The 20,947-nt window shown below is 36.7% G+C and overlaps 2 protein-coding genes and 2 long non-coding RNA genes across 5 annotated transcripts; 2 read left to right on the top strand and 2 right to left on the bottom strand.

The window, feature by feature from the left end:
- The first annotated feature begins 366 nt into the window (after positions 1 to 366).
- LOC136341020 (troponin T, skeletal muscle-like) lies at positions 367 to 13,479 on the top strand. 2 transcript variants are annotated; one of them, XM_066285582.1, is made up of 13 exons: positions 368 to 510; positions 7,217 to 7,261; positions 7,350 to 7,379; positions 8,141 to 8,167; positions 9,792 to 9,923; positions 9,975 to 10,096; positions 10,156 to 10,277; positions 11,944 to 12,165; positions 12,220 to 12,312; positions 12,368 to 12,448; positions 12,745 to 12,823; positions 13,036 to 13,253; positions 13,312 to 13,479. In XM_066285582.1, the coding sequence occupies exons 2-12, from the start codon at positions 7,236 to 7,238 to the stop codon at positions 13,233 to 13,235; spliced, it is 1,134 nt and encodes a 377-aa protein (XP_066141679.1). In that variant the 5' UTR covers positions 368 to 510; positions 7,217 to 7,235; the 3' UTR covers positions 13,236 to 13,253; positions 13,312 to 13,479. The 2 variants fall into 2 exon arrangements, with proteins under 2 accessions (XP_066141681.1, XP_066141679.1); XM_066285584.1 differs by lacking the exon at positions 8,141 to 8,167 and having other exon boundaries at positions 367 to 510.
- On the bottom strand, positions 10,492 to 11,024 carry LOC136341030 (uncharacterized). Its single transcript, XR_010732427.1, has 2 exons — positions 10,841 to 11,024; positions 10,492 to 10,784 (listed from the first exon to the last, which is right to left on the bottom strand). It is a non-coding gene; the product is annotated as an uncharacterized lncRNA (long non-coding RNA).
- Positions 13,480 to 15,243: 1,764 nt separating the features above from the next.
- On the bottom strand, positions 15,244 to 18,765 carry LOC136341028 (uncharacterized). Its single transcript, XR_010732424.1, has 3 exons — positions 18,443 to 18,765; positions 16,259 to 16,455; positions 15,244 to 16,205 (listed from the first exon to the last, which is right to left on the bottom strand). It is a non-coding gene; the product is annotated as an uncharacterized lncRNA (long non-coding RNA).
- LOC136341021 (troponin T-like) lies at positions 15,270 to 20,823 on the top strand. The gene is made up of 9 exons (XM_066285585.1): positions 15,270 to 15,804; positions 15,864 to 15,992; positions 19,422 to 19,668; positions 19,723 to 19,941; positions 19,996 to 20,088; positions 20,142 to 20,222; positions 20,283 to 20,361; positions 20,415 to 20,480; positions 20,532 to 20,823. Exons 1-9 carry the CDS (start codon positions 15,791 to 15,793, stop codon positions 20,687 to 20,689), a joined length of 1,086 nt encoding a protein of 361 aa, XP_066141682.1. The 5' UTR covers positions 15,270 to 15,790; the 3' UTR covers positions 20,690 to 20,823.
- Positions 20,824 to 20,947: the final 124 nt, after the last annotated feature.

Raw genomic sequence — 20,947 nt, 5'->3', positions numbered from 1 at the left:
CTGACTGATTCCAATACAAATACCGGAGTAATCTGTCTAAAAACGACCTGGAATACCGAATATTTCTTGACACGAAAACCTTAATTCTGGAACGGGAAGGCAGTTCAACGAATTTGAACAAAATCGAAACTACACCCCATAACTTTCTATACATGTTTCCTACCTACTCTTTGCTAAGCGCACATCTTTGAAATGGTTAACGTGAGACTCTTAACATTGACTAAATCCAAGTCAGAGGCGCTCAAAACATGCAGACACAGGTCAAATCCTTGGCCAAAAATGTACAGCGTATCATTTCTCGCATAGGTAACGTAAGTCGTAAGCCTCACAAACCCGAGGTATTTCCAAAATAACCTGAGGCCGTGGGAGTGTTCCCATATCCACTGCGCGCGCATCTCCTGCTAAGATTCTCTTCCTGCGGGAACTTCTGGAATTTTACCAGCAGTCACTGCGGGCTCCCCGAGTTAAGTGGTGCTCCTGGATACGCCACTTTTTTCCTTGTTGTTTGTTGTAAGTTCTGTGTGTTTGTTTTTTGCTGATTCCCTGCTACTTACTTTTACGCGAATACCTGCAATCAAAAATTCCGTGTGCCCCAAATTGTATCTTTAAGGGGCAACCACGTGGGTGTTCAGTGTGCAAGAGCAGGATCGCCGCTACTTTAGTGCTTCCACTTAACTTCCTGCTTCGACTAATGCTGTATTATTTATTGCTCAATTTCACATTTATTTTAAAGGTATATAGAGGTGCGAATAATGCACTCGGGATTAGTAGTGTGTAGAGAAGGAATTAGTGCACTCAGCAATGACTTATACTCCTTATACGACCCCAAAAACATTATCGCGTTATTACTCAACAATGACGTCAACTTACGACACGATGATATAATTTCCACATTTCGGAACGGACATTCTAAATCACATCAACCTCAATTTTAGCGGCTATTTTCGAACCCAAATATTCGGCTATTTATAAAATCTCTCGGTTTCAGTTTTCAGTATTTATTCTTAATACCTCAAATGATCTTTGTCAGCATAACCCACCCACAGCTATTTCTTGCTCTATATTTAACCGGGTACAAGCATACACATTGTTTTGGTGCCAATTTCGAACCTTAAAAAGGCAACTTTGAAAATTGATCCCCAACTCTATAACATTTTACAGAACACTTCCCGCAGGACTATGTTGTCCTGTTACCGCTGTTTTCAACGTTTTGCCTTACCTGTTAACCTTTAACCTTTAGTCCCTAAGTTAATCACGATGGTGGCATTGATTAGTAACTTTTACTTTCGCTCAATCGACACACATTCAGGCCTACATTCAAGTACTTGAAATTTAACATTCAAAAATTCTGGAAATACACCTGTGGACTCTATGTCACAGACACAAATTGATTTTAGCTCTGTACTGAAAGTGCAGAGCTTTGAGGCCCCCGGGAAGGCTCTATATACCCGACACTTCTCCTGTTCTCCTGTTGAAGGATATTTTCATAGAGCTGCCTCAAATCGCTCTATAGCGCTTTGAGGGAGTCAAAGTATCTTCGAGATAGAGTTTTGCATAGCTACAATACTCCTACTTCGCTTATGGTTTCTTGATAGTCCTGCAGGAGACTCAGCGCTTGGTGGTTTCTTCGAGGAGTTACATAGAGATATTGAGCTACGCAGGAGCTATCTAATGTTGCTTTTCTACAGAGTGTTCTGTGACGAAAGAAGTAATTACACAGGTCATTTCCAATAAATGAAATATATTGAATAAATGAGATATATATATATATATATATATATATATATATATAAACATAGATTCGGAAATGATTTATTACTCAAGTACCGGGGTATAGCTCCTAGAGTTCAAACACTTTATTTATAGGAGTTCAAATTTCGGGTTAATACTACTATTAAGAACATATGTGATAGGAAAAGGTGTGCCAAAAACTCAACTAACTGAGAACTGTTGAAATATTCAAATTGATAGTTGATTTGGGGCATATTATGTTCGGAAAAATAAATGGGGACCGAGCCCAAAAATAATTATCGCCCTATAGATTAAATTTGAACAGAAACGTGATATCATGATCAAAGATGCGTTTTAAATTCTATGAGACGTAAAAGAAATGCTGCACCCTTTTGTAATTTTAACCATCTCCGGATCTATGTTCATGTGATTTTTTTAAAGCCATTTCGAAACTAATTGTATTCCATCTAAATATTTGTTTTCATGAGCTCTATATATCCTGAAAATTTGTCGATATGTTTATGAAACACTCTATATAGTCATGTGCTAAAGTGTGTTCCCATCATCATAAAAGACCCTGTGTAAAAACGCGTCTGGATAGCTCCTGCATATTTCTATACGTCTTCATAACTGTGCAAAGAAGTTAAGGGGTATTTTTCTTCCATCGATCCAATAAAATGTAGTTTTGAAGTGTCTATTTGAGCCAATGAAACTCGAAGGAAATGGAAAGTTGCTCTTTGTTTCTTAAAAGTCGCTTACAGATTTTTATACAAAATGTCTAGACAGCAATTTATAAAATGTTTTTCATTTTCTTTTATCCTCGTTCACCCAATTAGATTGCAATTTGAAATATATAAGGGCAGGTTATTTGTTTGCTCGTAAAAATAAAAGACACAAAACATCCCTTTACGGTTTTCAATATTTTGATTACAGGTTAAGGGAAAGTTAACATGCCAAGTTTGCATCAAATGCTTTTGGTTATAACGAAAACCAACAATAAAAATTAAGGATTTTATATGTACCCAAAAAAAAAATCTAACGGATTTAGGTCCGGTGATCAGGGTGGCCATGACTGTGCTTGATGTGAAAAAGATATAAAAGTTTTAAAATACTTAATGGGGCATAAATAACAATAATAATCATAAACAACACTGCCAAATATCGATAAAAACGGCTAAAAGATCATTGAGATTTTTACAATAAAAGGATTTTTTAAGAAGCATTTGACGCCCTATATTTGAGAACGAAGCATTACCGGACCTGTATTTATATAAACTTCTCCTCTTAGAATTACTCAAAGAATCACCCCTTGAGGTTTGACCACATACTGAAATAAAACCCTATATATAAGACATACTTAGACGCTTTCAAGGGCATTTGGTTCTTAACCTGCACTAATTACTAATTATTGCAAGATTGCAAAAGTCCACAGGGTGGTGCTTTCTCTGGGGTCGGCTCCCTTTTACTGCCCTATACGTTTCCTCTGTCTCAATAAAAAAAAAACAGCATTAAGCAAGAAAAATCTTATTTTAAAGGGTTGCCTGGCAACACGATTTTCGGACGCCCATTAAAGAGGCAACTTCGCCTCTATAATCGCATTTATGCCATAAGCTGCTTTCAATAACAAATCGTTATTCCAAATTTAAAAATAATTCCCATGATATCCTAAAACACTAAAACAAAGCATTTCCCAGCCGCACCTTTCTTCCTCATTCTCATGTTTTCCTTTCACCCAGTGTTTTCGCGAATTTGCCTGACGTTTTAAAACCCCAATTTAAGGGTTGCTTTCCCTTGTATTCGCAACCCTTCCCTTTACAAGAGAACGTTTAAAGGTACTTCTGCAAGCCTAATATTAATGTTGATCGGTGGATTATGGTGCAAACTTCATGATATCCTGATATAAACGAAACAAAACAGTGCTTTTGAGGAAATTGACTTTTGAGGCTTTTAATTTGTTACATTTTTTAACAATCAAATTCCGCCCCTTGGAGCAATTGTCCTCAGTTTAGATGTGAAGCTGACGTTCATGCAGCGTAGCTGCGTCGCTGTAGACCGACAGCGCTGTTCAGCTATTTGTAACGGGAAAACAGAAGGTGAAAGGGGTTGTTTGAGGAAGCCTCCAAGAAGTGGCGTTTCATGAGATTCCGTTTTGAGGATAAGGTGGAGAAACGGGAGAATTTCTCACAGAATAGTAGAAGTTATTGGAGGTATTTTATGGATAATTGCCTTTTGCAGAGAAGGGTGATAAATGGTTCTTGGGGCTGAAAGGATATTGGCAATAACGCGAAGTATTCAAAAAGTTGTTTGGGAAAACATAATTTCGGGGGAAGGAAATTTGGAAAGTTTTATATTAAAGAATTTTATATTGGAAAAGTTCCCTTATAAGAGCTGTTGTCGGAGATCAGGAAACCTAAATGATAAATTGATACTAAAACCTTTGAAAGCCAGCTAAAAAGCCTTAAAAAATATTGCGTTTATTGGATCATCCCCATTCAAAAGGGGAGACAAATCCAGGACGAAATCAATATCGGCGATAACTTCTGCTTTCCTAATGAGGCAGGACGAAATGTTTTTGCCCCTCCTGAATAAGGGATTATGCAGACACCAGTAAACAAGAGCTCAAAGGCTTTATGTTCAGGGAATAAGGGTCTCTCTGCAAACATTCTCTTTGCTTACAACACAGAAGGAATTTGAACTGTATTTTGATTAAAAGTTGCTGAAGCTGTTGAGGAGATTTGTTCAATTCTAGGATGTGAACACGAAATTTGACATCGTAAACGTTTAAGGAAACTGATGATGATGAGGAGCATGATTAACATATTGTATCCAACAATATCCCTGGAATACGGGCAAATGCCAGATTTTTTTATATTTTTCCAGTACATCGGAGAAAGCAACAGAAATGTTTGTTCAGTCTAGAATCACAGTAGGGATTCGGCGACAACCCATTTTACTTCTAGAGCTTCTCGTGTTTTTCTCTTGCAATTTTCTCATTTTAATGGAAATATTTGTTATTGACGACAGTTAAAATTGGTGTGTGCGATAACTCTCTTCTATTGTGACACTATAAAAAATCTGTATTTCGTCCTACATAAATCTCTGGACGATTTCTCCCTACAGAAAAATAACACAAATGCTTTCCAGCTCAAATTGCAAGTCAGAATGTACGCATAGAGCCAACTCCTACTAACAAATCGATAAACAGGACATTGGAAAACCAGTCCTGGTTCAACACCCGGAGTTTTATAGTTTCCTGATACAGTTTTAACCCTTTGGGAATTCCCTTTGAGGGCGTAAGCAATCCTTTCAGGGCCAGAACTGCGCCTACGTAAACTTTTCTTGGTCTCCTCTCTAGAGATCAGACGAGATCCAGAGGACAATCACCGAAGTGATTGGATGGCTTAGTGTAAAAAATGCCTTTTCTGCATGGAGCTTTAGGGAAAACGTGCATGCTACTGACCCAGTTAAACTGATTTATCAAGATAGATAGCCGTGCGGAAAATTTTCCAAAATTTGGAAAATTACTCAATTCGCGTCTGTTTCTAACTTTCTATCTTATGTCTATCTACTGTTAAGTAAAATAGCGAGTGAGTAGTTAGTAGTTTATGTTAAAAGTATTATTTTTAGATTACAAAACAGCTTGCGTTGAGCCGGTCTGAAAATAACCGAAATGTCGAAAAGCTGCAGATGTTGCCAAATACAGTCCGAGACGAGTTGGTTTGAATTTCATTTTCGAGATAGACTTTCAGCACAATAAATATCGTAATGCACTTAAAAGATTTGGTCGCATTGTAATTATCGTTTTTATTTTAACGCAGATGTAGCAACAAAAGCTCGAATCAATAATAACATGGACCACGATCTAGAATCGCCTATTTCTTTACCTGTTTCGGAGATATTAATAAATATGGCAAAGCTTGATTAAGGCGAGGTAAACTTAACATCAAGTTATGATGTTGGATTTGCTCCTGATCAATGGTCAAACGTGGTTAATAAAATCTTTTCTAGCCGAGACCACGTAGCGATATCTCTAGTTCGAATATACAATGTCATGATGATGCCGGACCGAACCCTTTTGTAAATATTGCCAACATCGGATTTAACATGCATTAGCGATCTTGACCTTTCGGAATTCGTCTACACTGGGTGGAAATAATTCCCTTTGGTTTCCCCAATACGTGACAATAAATTCGAGTATTCGGCGCCTCTTTTAAAGGGCACTTTTCTCTAGTAGGCTTGATAAAATGTACAGGGCAGCTCTAAAAGGTCCGTCCAAAATTCTACCACAGATTTCTGAGACGAAAGCATGACAATTTAACCCAATTTACCTTAGTCCAAAAGTGGATGATTTTCAAAATACAGAACGTCAAAATGAAGTTTAAAAAAGGGAAAAGAAAACTAATTAATCCGTTTGTATTCTACTGTCTGAACAAAATAGCGCATCGGGGGTTTTTAAGGGCGAGATATCACAATCTGGGTACATTTTCGATGTACATTATAGAGGGTGCTGTCAGCGCTGGATGAATTTTTTTTTCAAAGTGCGCAACTTTTCAACACCCAGTGTAAAATTTATTTATGACTAAATTAATGTTTTCATACATGTTTCATGAAAAAAAGGTATCTTTGTGCAAGTGCCTACGGGCATTCTTTCTGAAGAGACTTAAACATACATATAACATTTATTCGTACAGTTAAAACGAAAAAAATCTTATAATTTTCCTTAAATCTTCATAGTTTTTACTATACCATTTTTTTATCATTTATTTTGCTGTACTGTATATATTCGAATGTCTGGTGGACAGTTTCTCTTAATAATATTTCTAAATTACGGTAAAAGTCTTGTTCTTCCCTATACCTTCTCTAAGTAAGAGAATCCGAAATAAATACGATTCTAAATTGTGCCCCCTTAAGCTTTTAAGCAATTTATTATTTTAAAAAAATTCAAAAGCAGCATTAAATAAGACAAAAAACACTAGATTTCGACGTTTGTTTGTTTTTTTAAATGTTGCTTACATCACCAATAGTGCAAAAGGACCGATTATTTTTAAAAATTGCGTCATGGATCAAGTGGCACCTCAAATTAACGACCTTCCAAAATTACATTCAATGGTGTATTGCGAATGAAAATCTATGGATTAGTTTTTGAGAGAAAAGGATATAAATTTGGTAAAAAAATGTAGCACAAACTTAGTTAATCAAATTGTACGTAAACAACGAAAAAACTTGTTTGTTGATAGGAAATTGGTTTATTTTCGATTTTGTGCTCAGTCTTCGGTAAAAAAAAATAATAATAAAAATATAAATAAAAATCGCCAATTTTGATGATCACTATTGTTCTAGAGATGTAATTTGATTCTTTCGTGCTAAATTTTTTCTGTCGGAAAAGCTTAAAAAATCACACCCAAATTAATATACTCCTCAAGAACGCATTATGCTAGACTTTTTATACTAAGAAACGCACTAACTAAAATGTCTTTGATTTCAGATATTAACTCCCTTCAACCATGTCTGACGACGAGGAAGTCTATTCGTAAGTATCCTCAATAAGCTCAGTCATCAAAACTTACATAAAGTTACTAATAATCATTTAAGGTAACATCCTTTCTTGTCTTTTACAGTGAAGAAGAGGAGGAGGAAGTCGTGGAGACGTAAGTGACTAGTGCTTGAAAAATTAGTAAATTATTGTACCAAAGTTAGTTTGTTGTGATTGTAGACCAGGAATTTGGTTCCACTATGTTTTACTACAATTTAACCAATGTTCAAGCTTTCTGGAGTAAAACATTTAGGACCCAAATTCTACACAAAATTCATCTTGTATATATCTGCTTACTCCATTGGCAATAAGCTACAGATCAATCAGACCAACATGTACCATGAGTTTCGCGTTGTAATATAATATTTCTCTTTGCAGAAAAACGTAAGTTTTAAACGCCCCTGTGTACAGAAACTTTACCTCAACACCCTGTATCTATATAGAAAGTACAGTAGCCAGACCGTATGAGTGCCCAACCCCAGTGTAGGATAGTATGAGAAACTACCACCCACCAGTGTTTTCTGTAATAACCCCCACCCATAAACACAAGACCTACTTACAATAATATCAAGACAAGTTGATACCTTATGCACCCTTCTATGTTTTATATGTCTTACCACTTTGTTCTAAAACCCACACCGAGTGATTTTTTTTATAATCCAATGCTCATGCTCACCCTACATGTTCGATTTGACTTTGAGCCCACTTTAAGGTATTTTATTGAATGTTGAATTATTAAAGCTAAAATGCACTAAGATCTAATCATTCAATAAAACACATTGAAGATTAATTTTTTTTTGTAAATATTTCACGTTTTATTTTATTTTTTCTCCTTTTTCGTGCACCTTCGTTGCCCTTGTGACGTGTACCCCCTAGGACCACCACCACTACCACCAGAGTCGAGTAAGTCCCCTTTAGAAAGCTTCGATTTTTAGGTTTTGCAACAAATTTTCCCTAATCCGTTTTTGCAATTTTGGATTTTGCCCTATTGACTATTATAGTTTGATTGGTGCTAACAGTTTTTACTGTATTTTTTGCCATTTTAAACCTCTCTCCACCTATGGGTATTTTGCGTTTTTCCTACCGCCATTTTCGAAGGAAAAATCAAAATTTTTGAGGTGGATAGTGGACGACAGAATTTTTGGACAGCTATAATTGAGCTAAAAATGGTTATTTTACTTGGTATTTTCATTAGCCGTTAACTTTGGACATGTGGGTTATGTTACACCACAGGCTTTTGACTTTTTTTTGGCTTTGCTTCATGTGATTTGTGAACTTTGCTATTTACCTTAATGTCGATGCACAGCAAACACTCATTTATAACAACAGTTTGAATGTGAAAATTTCCGTACATCACCTTGAATGAGCGTTCAACTCACTATATAACATGCCCAAGAGTAAAGCGCTACTTAAACACATATCATACATTTGCTAAGAAACTTGAATAAAGTTCCATTTTCCGAGTGATGAAGTTCGTAAAAAATGCGAAGATGCTAAAAAAATAGGAAATGGGCATTGTGTCGAACATAAGGAGGGCCATGGGATGTCAGAAACGGAAGGAGATACAGTATACCATGTTGGATTTCCCTCTATGGTTGCGAATCTCGTCAAAGCTTCATCATTTGGTATTCTGCAAAGCTATAAAAGAGCCAAGCACATAAATACCAAACTTTTCGTGCAATCCCGCAGATAAGAGTTGCCCAGACTTAGGTCTGGTCATCTCACGGGCCACCCTATTGGTCCATTGCGACCCGTAAAAAAGTGGGTTGCTCAAAAAGTCCCGTTCTTTTTTTTTAATTTTCTTGACATGCGCATATTTCGATTATTTTTTATTTCGAAAAAATGTTACATAAAGATGTCGCTTATTTTGTTGAAAAGGAAAACTCCTACCTAAGTTCCACCCTGTATTGCCATCATCATCTTCGAATTCTGTCGATAAAACTGTGGATGTTGTTCTGATTTCCAACATGAAATACTAACCCATCTTACTCATCGGAAAACAGATAAAAATAAATTGCAAATTTATAGACATAAAAGCAACAAAGACCGGATTTTAAAAATAAATAGCTGTGAAAATACCGACCTACGAACAAGATTTTTAGCTAAATATATCCTGGCTGCAGGTGCACGTAAACAAAGGCTGTACTGAGTGTTAATTATTACTGAAAGAAAAATAATTTTAAATTATAATAGAACAGGGCCATTGAAGCGCCTCGGTAGGCTAAAACGGTTCTAATAGCACCGACTGGTTATGAGATAACAATAGGTTATTTATTACAAGCCAGCGGGGATTTTGGCTAATAATCAAAATCCTGGATATACATCATCAAATGGCAAGAAAAATTGGCAAAACACATTTTTCTGGAGCTGATATAAACATTGCAACAGCCTTCCGATACCGAATCTGTTCCATAAGACCGCAACAGAGCCAATGCATTTTTGAATTTTAACAGATGAGATGCTTTGCTCCAGCTTTCACCTGATTTTACTAAATTTTACTCTAAACAAAACCCTCCTTATTTGCTAGAGAACAACCATCGGGCGATCCAGAATTCATCAAGAAACAAGATCAGAAAAGATCCGATCTAGATGAACAGCTGCGCGAATACATTACGGAATGGCGCAAACAACGCGCCAAGGAAGAGGAAGAACTCAAAAGGTATTCACCAAGTCATACCATCGACGAGTATGTGTAATGCCTGTGTTTTAGGCTAAAGGAGAAGCAAGCCAAGAGGAAGGTCACCCGTGCTGAAGAAGAAAAGAAACTGGCTGAGCGCAAGAAACAAGAAGAGGAACGTCGTCAAAGGGAACTTGAAGAAAAGAAACAAAAAGGTTGCGATTGTTGAAGGTTTTAGAAAATACAGTTTTAAGGTTTGAATTTCTTTTTGCAGAAATTGAAGAAAAGAGGTTGCGCCTTGAGGAAGCCGAGAAGAGGCGCCAACTTATGTTGCAAGCCATGAACAGCACCCACAAGAAGGCTCCAGGTCTATCTAAGACCAAAACCGACGAGTCTGTGAGTATTTATAATATTTAAAATTTCTCGAAAAAATTCATAAAAAAATTACTTTCATAAAATATTTCTTGTGCAAAGAATTCTAAGAGCGAAAGCTTCTGTAAGTCTTTTACTTAATTCTGTTCAAAAATTGTAAGTTCCACCCACATATACAATTCTGCTTCTTTTTTCAATATCTCAGCGATACATTCATAAGGTTTTCTTGTATTAGTTAAATTTTTTAATTTAAATCAGATACAGAATTTTATCAATCACATTTTTCGTCCTTCTACTGTGCTCTCTGACACGTTCTGCTCCGGGACTTCTCCCCCACAGGTCTCTGCCACTGCTGCTTTTTCAATTTCACATTCATCGCAATGGAAGATGGCGCCAGCGACGTTATTTCCTTCCAGATCCGATCTACCTTTTTCCTATTCTGCGCAAGTAGGAGCTAAACGCCTCATGGCCAGTCGAGACCTGCGCAATGAGTCCCCACCAGCTTCCTTTTATGCACGTCCTCAGGTTTTTCTATAAAAGTTTTCGTCTACCTCTGATATGGTTCTCATCTAAGCTGCCGTTCTTACGTCGCTTTCGATAACGAACTTCTCAACTGTTGTTTCCGTAATGGAGGTTCCACGAGGGATACCTTAACCTGGACTCAATGCGAGTAATAATGCACACTTTCCAGGAGTGTGTGTAATTGGAGAGAATAGCTGAACGGTTTCTTAAACGTTGAAGTACTGAGGAATTTCCATTAACACGCCACGAATCTAGCTCTGGCCAGATATACGCGGTAAAACTATATTTGGACTCCGAGGCACCAAAATTGATTAATTTTGTTTTGCAACCTATTTTTAGAGTCTATAAAAATTATCTCAGCAAATTTGCGTCAGTCTTTAAATGAGGCTTCAACAAAACAGACAGAGTCATCAAAGCCAAAGGCAACAGTAATAGTGTTGCTTCGTTAGAAGCGACTTTAATGTTTTTATGCGGTATCTTGATGAGGACCTGACAGCAATTTCATGGAAAAGTTTAACGGTTCAGAAATGATTTTTCTAATGATTATTTATCTTTTTTCTCCCGCTGATTTAAGTTGCGTCTCTAAGGGTGGAACGTTCATAAGACTATAATAAATAAGGCAATCCATCAGGGTGATAATTAAGTATCTCCTTTCGGTTGGATCTTGGAAAGGCAAGTAAAGAAATACAAGCAAGTTGTTTTATTTTAAACTCTTTCCATTAATTTTTTACATTAATTACATTGGCAAAGCTCGTCAAAACAGAAGCCTCTGGAATGATCGTTTATCTCTGTCAAACCCAAAACACATAAGCTTTCTCTCTGCAAGCATTTTCCAAGGATACTTTTTATATGGCCCCACTTAAAACCATTCCAGGATGACAGGATATTCCCATTTGCAGAAAATTGTATAAAATAACAATTTCTTTAGTGAGGCGGTTTTCCCATTTTCGGCATGGAAGACATAATAACCATCTCGAGGCGAGATCTTAACGTGTATCGAGAAAAACTTTGACGTTGGAGAAATGCAGCGAATGCACTTGGAATTCTGCCCTCGTCCTACTTTCGAAAAATAAAATGAACTAATCGAACTTTCCTTCTTGAAAATGCAGAAAAATATTTCCTTCTGATTTTCTTCAACAGCTTCCTTGCTTACGATATTTTTCTCTAGAGCGCCAGCCTTTCTCCCGCTCAAGTTGAGAGGAACAAGACCAAAGAACAACTGGAGGAAGAAAAGAAAATCTCCCTATCCATCCGCATCAAACCTTTGTCCATTGATGGGCTGGGCTTGGATAAGCTGAGGGAAAAGGCTACAGAATTATGGGAGGCCATCGTCAAACTGGAAACTGAAAAATATGACTTGGAAGAAAGGCAAAAGCGTCAAGACTACGATGTAAGTTCTTAAATTTTATTTGAACCACTTGAACCTAATGATTGGACCCCGCAGCTTAAAGAGTTGAAAGAAAGACAGAAGCAGCAGTTGAGGCATAAAGCCCTGAAGAAGGGTTTGGACCCTGAGGCCCTGACAGGCAAATACCCAGTAAGTATTGAGGATTCTGTGTTGTGAACGTTGAATTCAAGGGATGATGTTGTAGCCCAAAATCCAAGTAGCCTCCAAATATGAACGTCGTGTGGACACAAGGTCGTACGGAGACAAAAAGAAGCTCTTCGAGGGTGTAAGTATTTACCACACAGGTGCAAACTTTAGAAGATTTTTTATTGAAAGGATTGTTAAGGAAGAATCGAATAATATTCAGTTTTGCAAATTCTATCTACGCCTTTGATACAGGGCATAGCAGCATTACAACTCGAAGTTCTAAACAACAAATGGTTAGAAAGGGAAAAAGGGTTTTGTTGCAGAAGTGAGTTTAGAAAGAATCTTGTCCTAATATATAATCGCCCCCTTCTCAGCCAGGCCTAATTAAGACACATTCTGGCCGCACCCTGTATAACATAATATTTTCTTTCCTAGGGATATGAAGAAATTGTTAAGGAAATGAACGAAAAGACCTGGAATGAAAGGTTCGGCCAATTCGATTCTAGACAAAAGAGTAAGTAACATTCTCACCTCCAACTAAACAGATTTCATTATGCAATTTCTTCTGTATCTGTGATTTAACCCCTCCATAGTTTAAATTAATATTTCCAATCTTCCCCCTAACTCTGCATATAACCAACTGAAAACCTCAATTGGCCTACGTACCTGTCCTTCTAGCATTAGCATTACGTACTCTACATTACGCCCTTTCTTGTACCTCAACAGCCAGACTGCCGAAATGGTTCGGTGAACGTCCTGGTAAGAAGGCCGGTGACCCCGAGACTCCCGAAGGTGAGGAGGAGAAACAGGTAGTGGAAGAAGAGATCAAGGAACCAGTCTACGAACCTGAACCTGAAGAGGAGGAGGAAGAAGAGGAGATCGAGGAGGAAGAGGAGGAGGAAGACGAAGAAGAAGAGGAGGAATAAGCTCCATTTTTCTTCGAGGTGTAGTTTTTAATGGAATTCAATGACGGAGAGTGGTTAACACAGAATTTTTTTGCAGGTAACTGCAAAGTTATGTAATGTAATCATGATAATAACATCAACTTAGATGGGAGTAAACCCGCCATCGCACTTATTTTTAATGCTAAGTTATTTATTATTGTTCCAAAAATGCCTTCTTATGTTGATGGATATCTGTTATAAAATAAAGTTTTATTTGTAATCGGTACTTTGAGTTTTCTTTATTAGTGGACTTCTCAACCTTCAGTTTCAACGTAACTTAATAAACAAAAACAATGTCTAAATTTAATTAAAATTAAAGGAAGTAAAAAGTTGAAAAATTGACATTAAAAGTTGTGAAGTGCAGACAGAAAATAACAATAACGACAATAAACAAATCAATTAAAAATTAAAGTTAATTAAATGCCAAGCTGAAATGAAATCTAAAATCATCGTGTGTCTTAATCTTCTCAGCTACTTCCTACGACTAAGTTGCTTTCCTCTTCAAACAGATCAAGAAAATATGTGGTCAAGTGAAACCACACCAATCAAAATCTTTACCTTTTTTTGATGTTTTAGAATGGTTTGAATTGTATCACAAGTGAAATAAATAAAACAAACACTACTAAATAACAAATTGTTAAAAATATAAGTTATTATAAAGAGTAACCCTCATTAAAATAAAGATATCGACGTTGGAACTTTGGATCCATGTTATTTTGTGGGCTTAAGAAGGAAGCTAAGAGGATGAAGGAAAGAAATAAAAAAGGAAATTGAAGGTTAACGGAAGCGTAACAAGGGGAGTATCGAAACAATGAAATCGGGGCTAAAACGAACCGAATTAAATTCTTGAAATCTGAAAACTACACTTTTAGACATAAAAAATCGAACAAGATAAATATCATTAAATTTCAATCTTAAATAACTTTTTAATTTTTGCATTGATTTTGATCATTTTTTTCATAAATTGTGGTTATTTCCATTTTAATCATTACTGAATATTAATGTTACCAAAAGTTATAATTAATTTGATATTACCCAGGATGAAATCGAGAGGTTCTTTCTGATCTAGATTTCTGAACATCCCGTGAAAGAATCTGAAAGCATTATCAGATACCTCTGTGTGCAATTATAACACTTTGTGTTTTTTCACATCCCTTTTTTTTATTCAGAGCAATACATCCGTTCTGAAAAGAATTACAATTAAAAAAATGCGATTTAAAAAAAAATCAAAACATGTCAAACAAATAAACAATAATAAGAATAACATTTTAATCAAGAGACATTGCTGCTCAGGGAATACCAAGATTAAAAGGAGATGCGAAGGTAATATTGACCTCCTGACTGCCCTGATCTAAACCCAAGTGAACACATATGGGACATGCTAGCTGGCGTATTCACAACAGACAGTTGGAAATCATTGCAGAGCTTCGAGTAGCTCCTCTTGAAGAGTGAGAAAATATTCCCCCACGTCAAATTGCTAATTGTGTCCTAAGCTTACCTTACCGCATGGCAGCTGTCATTAAAGCACGAAGAGGAAATACACGCTATTAATGATTATTTATCTTCAATTTGGATATTAATTTATGTTGTTTGTTGCAAATGTTTTAATTTTTTTTATAAATTATAACTTTTTGTTAAAAAAATTATAATTCTTTTCAGGATAGGTGTGTTGCTATGAATGAACACAAAGGATGTTAAGGGAACATAAAGCTTTACAATTGCATACAAAAATGTCTCATAGTGGCTTCAGATTCTTCCACAGGGTGTCCAGAAAGCTAGATCAAACACCACCTCTTAGTTTCACCCTGTATGACGACAAATCAATTACAACTACAACTTGTCAAAGAAGTGATCATAATCGATATAAATCTAAAAAAAAAGCTATGTAAAATTAAAATTGATTAATGTCTATGTTGTCCGGTTTTTTTTATCCATGAATTTATTATCTCTTACTACCTCTAGTATAGCAGTGAAAGAAAGAATACGCAAATCAACTTGTTTTATTTATATTTAACTAGTGAAATAGCATACCAGAAAGGCAATTAAAGCTAAAAGAAATACAACAGTTTAATAAAATAGAGCCTGCACATTCATTACAAGAAGAGAAACGCGGTCTGCTAGTACCAGAAAAACGTAAACTCACTAAATCTCACTCAAATATTACTACCATAGGAATTTTAAGCCTCTCTTTAACACAAAAAAAAATCAAATTAAACTCTAAAATTCACCAAAAAATCTTGCATAAACCAGCAGCAATGAACACCCCTTTAAAATTTTAAAAACTGATGCCAGCATACCTGTCTAAATTAATCAGCACTACTCATTCCTCGCTTGATTCGTGATTGAAATATTTCATAGCAGACTTATGCCCTATTATCTAAAAATAAGTCCGTTTTGTCTCCAGTCCAAATTTCTTGCGCATTAAATAAGCATTGATCCACTTCTGATTGAACAAATCGACTTACTTAATTAGTTGACACCAATATCCACACCCTACAACATCTTACCAAACCTCGAGTGTCGATTCAGTGATCATCATGGAAGAAGAAGAGTAAGTAATCGAATGCGGTGGTCGAATTAAATGTTAAATTTGTGATTTGTTGCACGAAGAGGAGATAGTGGAGATCCAGAGTTCATCAAGAGACAAGAACAGAAAAGGTCGGAATTGGATGAACAGTTACGGGAGTATATTGCGGAATGGAGACTCATACGGACTAAAGAACAAGAGGAATTAAAAAAGTAAGTGATAGAGAATATATAATTAAGTTAAGGTAAGTCGAAGGTATTCAGAAGGACATATGTCGATTTCTGCAACAGGGACAGGTGTGGGTGTACCCCTCTTTGGCAAACCACTCTGCGATACAGTTCTTATGAAATCCATGTCCGCACTTTAAGTGTTTCATTTCGGAGAAGCTCAAGTTTTCAAGACAAATAGCGCACATTAATGCTGATCTAAAAATACATAATTATCACCAATTATCTACTTTTCATCTGTAGTCCAGCACCCATTTTTGCTTCTGTTTTCTCCATATCTGTATTGGTGCGGCTGCTCCGGCATAGGACGTCCATTGAATAGCGAATAAACTCCATATCCTACAGCTCCAATCACAGCCGCAGCACCTAATCCTATGGCCAAAAAGGTACCTCCATTTCCACCACCGCCATTTTTAAATTCTCTGCTATTTATCCTTTCCGGCTGCATCTGGAAATAATGCTAAGTGGAATTTGGAGGGAAATATGAATTTTGTGTCTCGTTAGTCAAAAATGGGTGAGTTGTCAAATAAAGTGTCATGAGTCTCGCAAGGAACTTCCAACAAACAGCGGCCCAATGGACCTTCCTGCCCAAATTTGGGCCAGACGCTCCCAGCGTCGTACTTCTGAAGTGGAATAATATTTGTTTCCACGATTCAAGTTTAAGAGTTGGCGATCAGAAATCATCTCAGAGTTCATTCGTTCAGATTATCTCCCCAGAAGGCCTTTCTGACAGTTTTTCGCTTAGAACATTGTGTGATCAAAAGAGAATGAGCAAAAATCCAAGCATCACATACTAAAACATGTTCATACTAGTAAATTTTGTTTTAATATAAAGACGCAGATTTTCTAGGAGAACGAAAAATCATCTCTGTCGAAAACACATAAAAGTTTTCTCGTACAAGAATGTCCTGGAAACCGGACATGTCTAGAACATTCTAAGAATCTCTTTAGTGGTGGGAAACGTTTCGACTTACTCAATTCTAAAGAGCATCATGACAATAGCGAGTTGAGAATTAAGTAGCACTGGGGGAGACCGAAAAAGATCGAAACGTTGATGGTTTGTTCGTGCTCCCACAGCATTGGGTTTATAGTGGTTTTGCTTGAGCACAAGGCCATAGGAAGTTCCAGGATTGTCTCCAACCACTTTCATGCATAAATGTACATAAATCGATAGGGAAGCAGTGAAAAGGGCAGGCTTAAGCCCTTTCTCTATGCGTTTATACCACACGGCTTTAAGTTGACCCCTCCTCCCTCTTTCAACTTAATTTTTTTTTCAAATGCAGCATTAAATAGGACAAAAAAATATCCTCTTTTGATGTTTTTTTTTTTTTTAATGTTGCTTACACCAGCGGTGGCGCAAAATGGACGATTTTTTAAATTTGACATTGACATTTAAACACACATGGGTCATGTGACACCTCAAATTAAAGGTCTCTCAAAAATACATTCAATTGTGTGTTGTGATTCAAAAACTATCGATTAGTATTGAGAAAAATAGTTATAAATTTTGTAAAAAAATACAATACACAATCAATTAAATAGTACATAAACAATGAAAAAACTTGTTTATTGATAAGAAATTGGTTTGTTTTCGATTTTGCACTCACAGTCTTTCAAAGCGATAAAAAAAAACGTCAAAAGATAGTATTTTTTCTCCTATTTAATGTTTTTAAATTTTATTTTTTTTTTAATAATAATTTGTGAAAAAGTCGACAGAGAAGGGACAATTCAGTGCCGCATGGTATATAATTCAATTCGAATCCGGGGGTTGCCGATTTGCCGGCCATAGTTTATCCGGTGTGTGTACCACAAACTCAAGCAGCTTTGCTGAAAATTTCGTCTCAAGATGGTTTATGCAAAAGTCGAAATTTATTCTATGTGAAAACTAAATCTTCATTTCTTCCAAAATGGCTCTTGTGGCATTTCGAAGAATTGCGTGAAAAGATCTCTTGTCGTACACCTTCGTCTCGGCGAGCATAAAGCTGCGAAGTGGTCAACTGTCTGCATCCGTTCTAGAAGTTTGTGATGGATAGTTAAATTTTTCATCTATTCTAGCCTTACAGCCAGCTAAAGGGTGTAATAGAAGTGAAATTGCACAGTATTCGCAGTTAAAACTAACTGATAATAAGATCAGCCCTTTGCCAAGGGCTCGGGATTAAGGGCGGGGTTCTGTGCCCCGCTCTAACAACCCTTACTTGTGTGTATTCTTCTCGCCCCTAACAAGCAGCAGCATCAGGTAGAAATATTGCTATTGAATGCGTAGATCGATCATTTGCTATTGAAGATAATTAAACGTGGTGAATCTTTATCAGTAATATTATTGTAAAATATAGTAAATATTGCTTCACTTCAATATGAATAAATTTGATTTAACAGCAAAAATTTTTCCACACCTTGAAGCAATATTATGTGAAAATTAGCACCAATTTACTTACCTGAAACAATCACAGCTATGCTATTTATCCAGATATTTGTCAGTTTCTTTCACAAGCAAACAGGTGAAATACTCAAATTCCTACTATCTGAAATAGCTTGATTCGGATCAATAAAAATAATTATACCGATTACAACTGAATTAAATTATTTTCAGGATTAAGATAATATTAAGTACACAGTATTCACATCAAGTAACAGTACTGTACTTCAGAATTTTTGTAGTAACCACGATTCAAAATATTTAATTCTATTTATACAGGACAATCTATAAATAACTTCCCATAACGAACAGCACGTCTGAGTCTTACGTGGTGGATTGTACAAAGTTAATGGTCACAAAGTGCGCTGCAACTAAAACCACACTGTCTGCGCAACTCGCTTTGATTTGTGGTACCAACGTAGTGCCACAAGAGGGTGAAATTAAATGACGATTATACAGGTCAACGTTCCTGCGCCGTTCGCACTTAAACATTAAATACACAGTGATTCAAGCAGTAGGCCAATCCGCTAACCGCAGATTCCTTGAGCGAAAACAAATAGACTTTCCTTATGCGACTTTATTCTTTGGCGCTCTATACTCCCTATGCATGGCATTAAAGTCGTTAAAAAAATTAATTTTGTTAATTCCTTCGGTGTACCTTGACATATTTTCATGAAATTTTGCAGTACTACACTGTTTAAATAAGCGTAATTTTCCTATTATTTAGATAAAATTTTTTTTAACTGAAGTGGGGAAATTTGGGAATCATGAACACATTTCTACCCTCCCAACACTTCTTTACGCACGCCAATGGGAACGCGTTCAATTTTTTCAACTAAATGTCCCTTTACCTTAATTTTTTTATTCTTATAAAATTTTAATTTACCTCTTACTTCAGAAGATATTCCAGCATATTGGCGGATTGACTTAGTAATTTACAACATCCTGTATATGAAGCTTTTTTTTCAATTTCGGCCCACTTATCAATTACCATTTAGATTAAAAGAAAAGCAAGCCAAACGCAAGGTCGCAAGAGCAGATGAAGAAAAGGCAACAGCTGAGCGAAAGAAGCAGGAAGAGGAGAGGCGCGTCAAAGAAATCGAGGAAAAGAAACTTAGAGATGCAGAGGAGAAGAAGCAGCGCCTCATTGATGCCGAAAAGAAGAGGCAAGCGATGATGTCCGCCTTGAAGGAACAGCACAAGAACAAAACCATGAATCTCGTCATAAGGAAGAAGGCTTTGGCGGTAGGCCATCACCACCCAATCAATTTCCTATACACGAACTCTATCCGCTTGTAGGCCAGCTTGACAGACGCTGAGTTGGAAAGGACCAAAACTAAAGAGCAACTAGAAGAAGAGAAAAAAATCTCACTTTCCATTAGAATCAAGCCTTTGGCTCTAGATGGGGTGGCGATCGACAAGCTCAAAGAGAAAGCAACTGAACTGTGGGAGGCTATTGTTAAGTTGGAAACTGAAAAGTATGACATGCAGGAGAGGATGAAAAGGCAGGAGTACGATGTAAGTTGAGAATTCTGATAACTTGATCACCTTAAATAATCAAAATGGTTCCAGCTGAAAGAATTGAAAGAAAGGCAGAGACAGCAATTGAGGCATAAGGCACTGAAAAAAGGACTGGATCCTGAAGCATTGACGGGTCTTCATCCGGTACGTTATCCACAAGATATAACCATTGTAAATAATTAATTATCCACTTACAGCCAAAAATTATGCTGGCCTCAAAATATGAGAGGCGTGTGGATATCAGGTCCTTTGACGAGAGGCAGAAGCTATTCCAAGGGGTAGGAAAACGATTTTCGTAAAACAAATAAATAGAAACTACATAAGTACCCATGTTTTAGGGATATGACTCTCTTTACCTGGAGAACCTCGAAAGAAGCTGGAAGGACAAAATGCAAGAATTCATGGAGAGACCTAGAAGTAACATTACTAATCGTCGTAATATAATGAAACTTAAACTTTTCTATCTTCAGGGAGGCTGCCTAGATGGTGCGGGGAACGTCCAGGCAAGAAACCTGGAGACCCTGACACTCCCGAAGGTACCCATTTTTTAACAATCTCAAACACAAAAACTCTTATTTGGATTTTAGGTGAAGAGGAAGTAGCCAAAGGTGACGACATTGAAGCTGACGACGCTCTGTTAAAAGAACCGCAGCACGAGGAGGAAGAAGATGATGATTTGGAAGAGGATGAGGTGGAGGTTGATGAAGAAGAGGATGACGACGATGATGAAGAAGACGAGGAATAGATATGAGTGGGTCAATAAGCTGACACTGATGAGTGTGTTGCGTTTGCAGTTTCTGTCTTGTTGAGACCAATTTTGAAGACCATATTCGTATATGATCACTGTTACAGTTGCAAAATATAATTATTCAGGTTGAATTTGTGTTTATGCCAATCTTCAATTTGGGGTAATTCTGAATCATAATAATTCTGGAAAAATCATTGGAATACCATCACATTAATTAAAATTAATTGCGCAACAGGTCATCCGGGAATCGTGCTA

The sequence above is a fragment of the Euwallacea fornicatus genome, chromosome 9, assembly GCF_040115645.1.
Source record: "Euwallacea fornicatus isolate EFF26 chromosome 9, ASM4011564v1, whole genome shotgun sequence".
NCBI lineage: Eukaryota > Metazoa > Arthropoda > Insecta > Coleoptera > Curculionidae > Euwallacea > Euwallacea fornicatus.
This window is presented reverse-complemented; position numbering and strand designations above follow the sequence as displayed.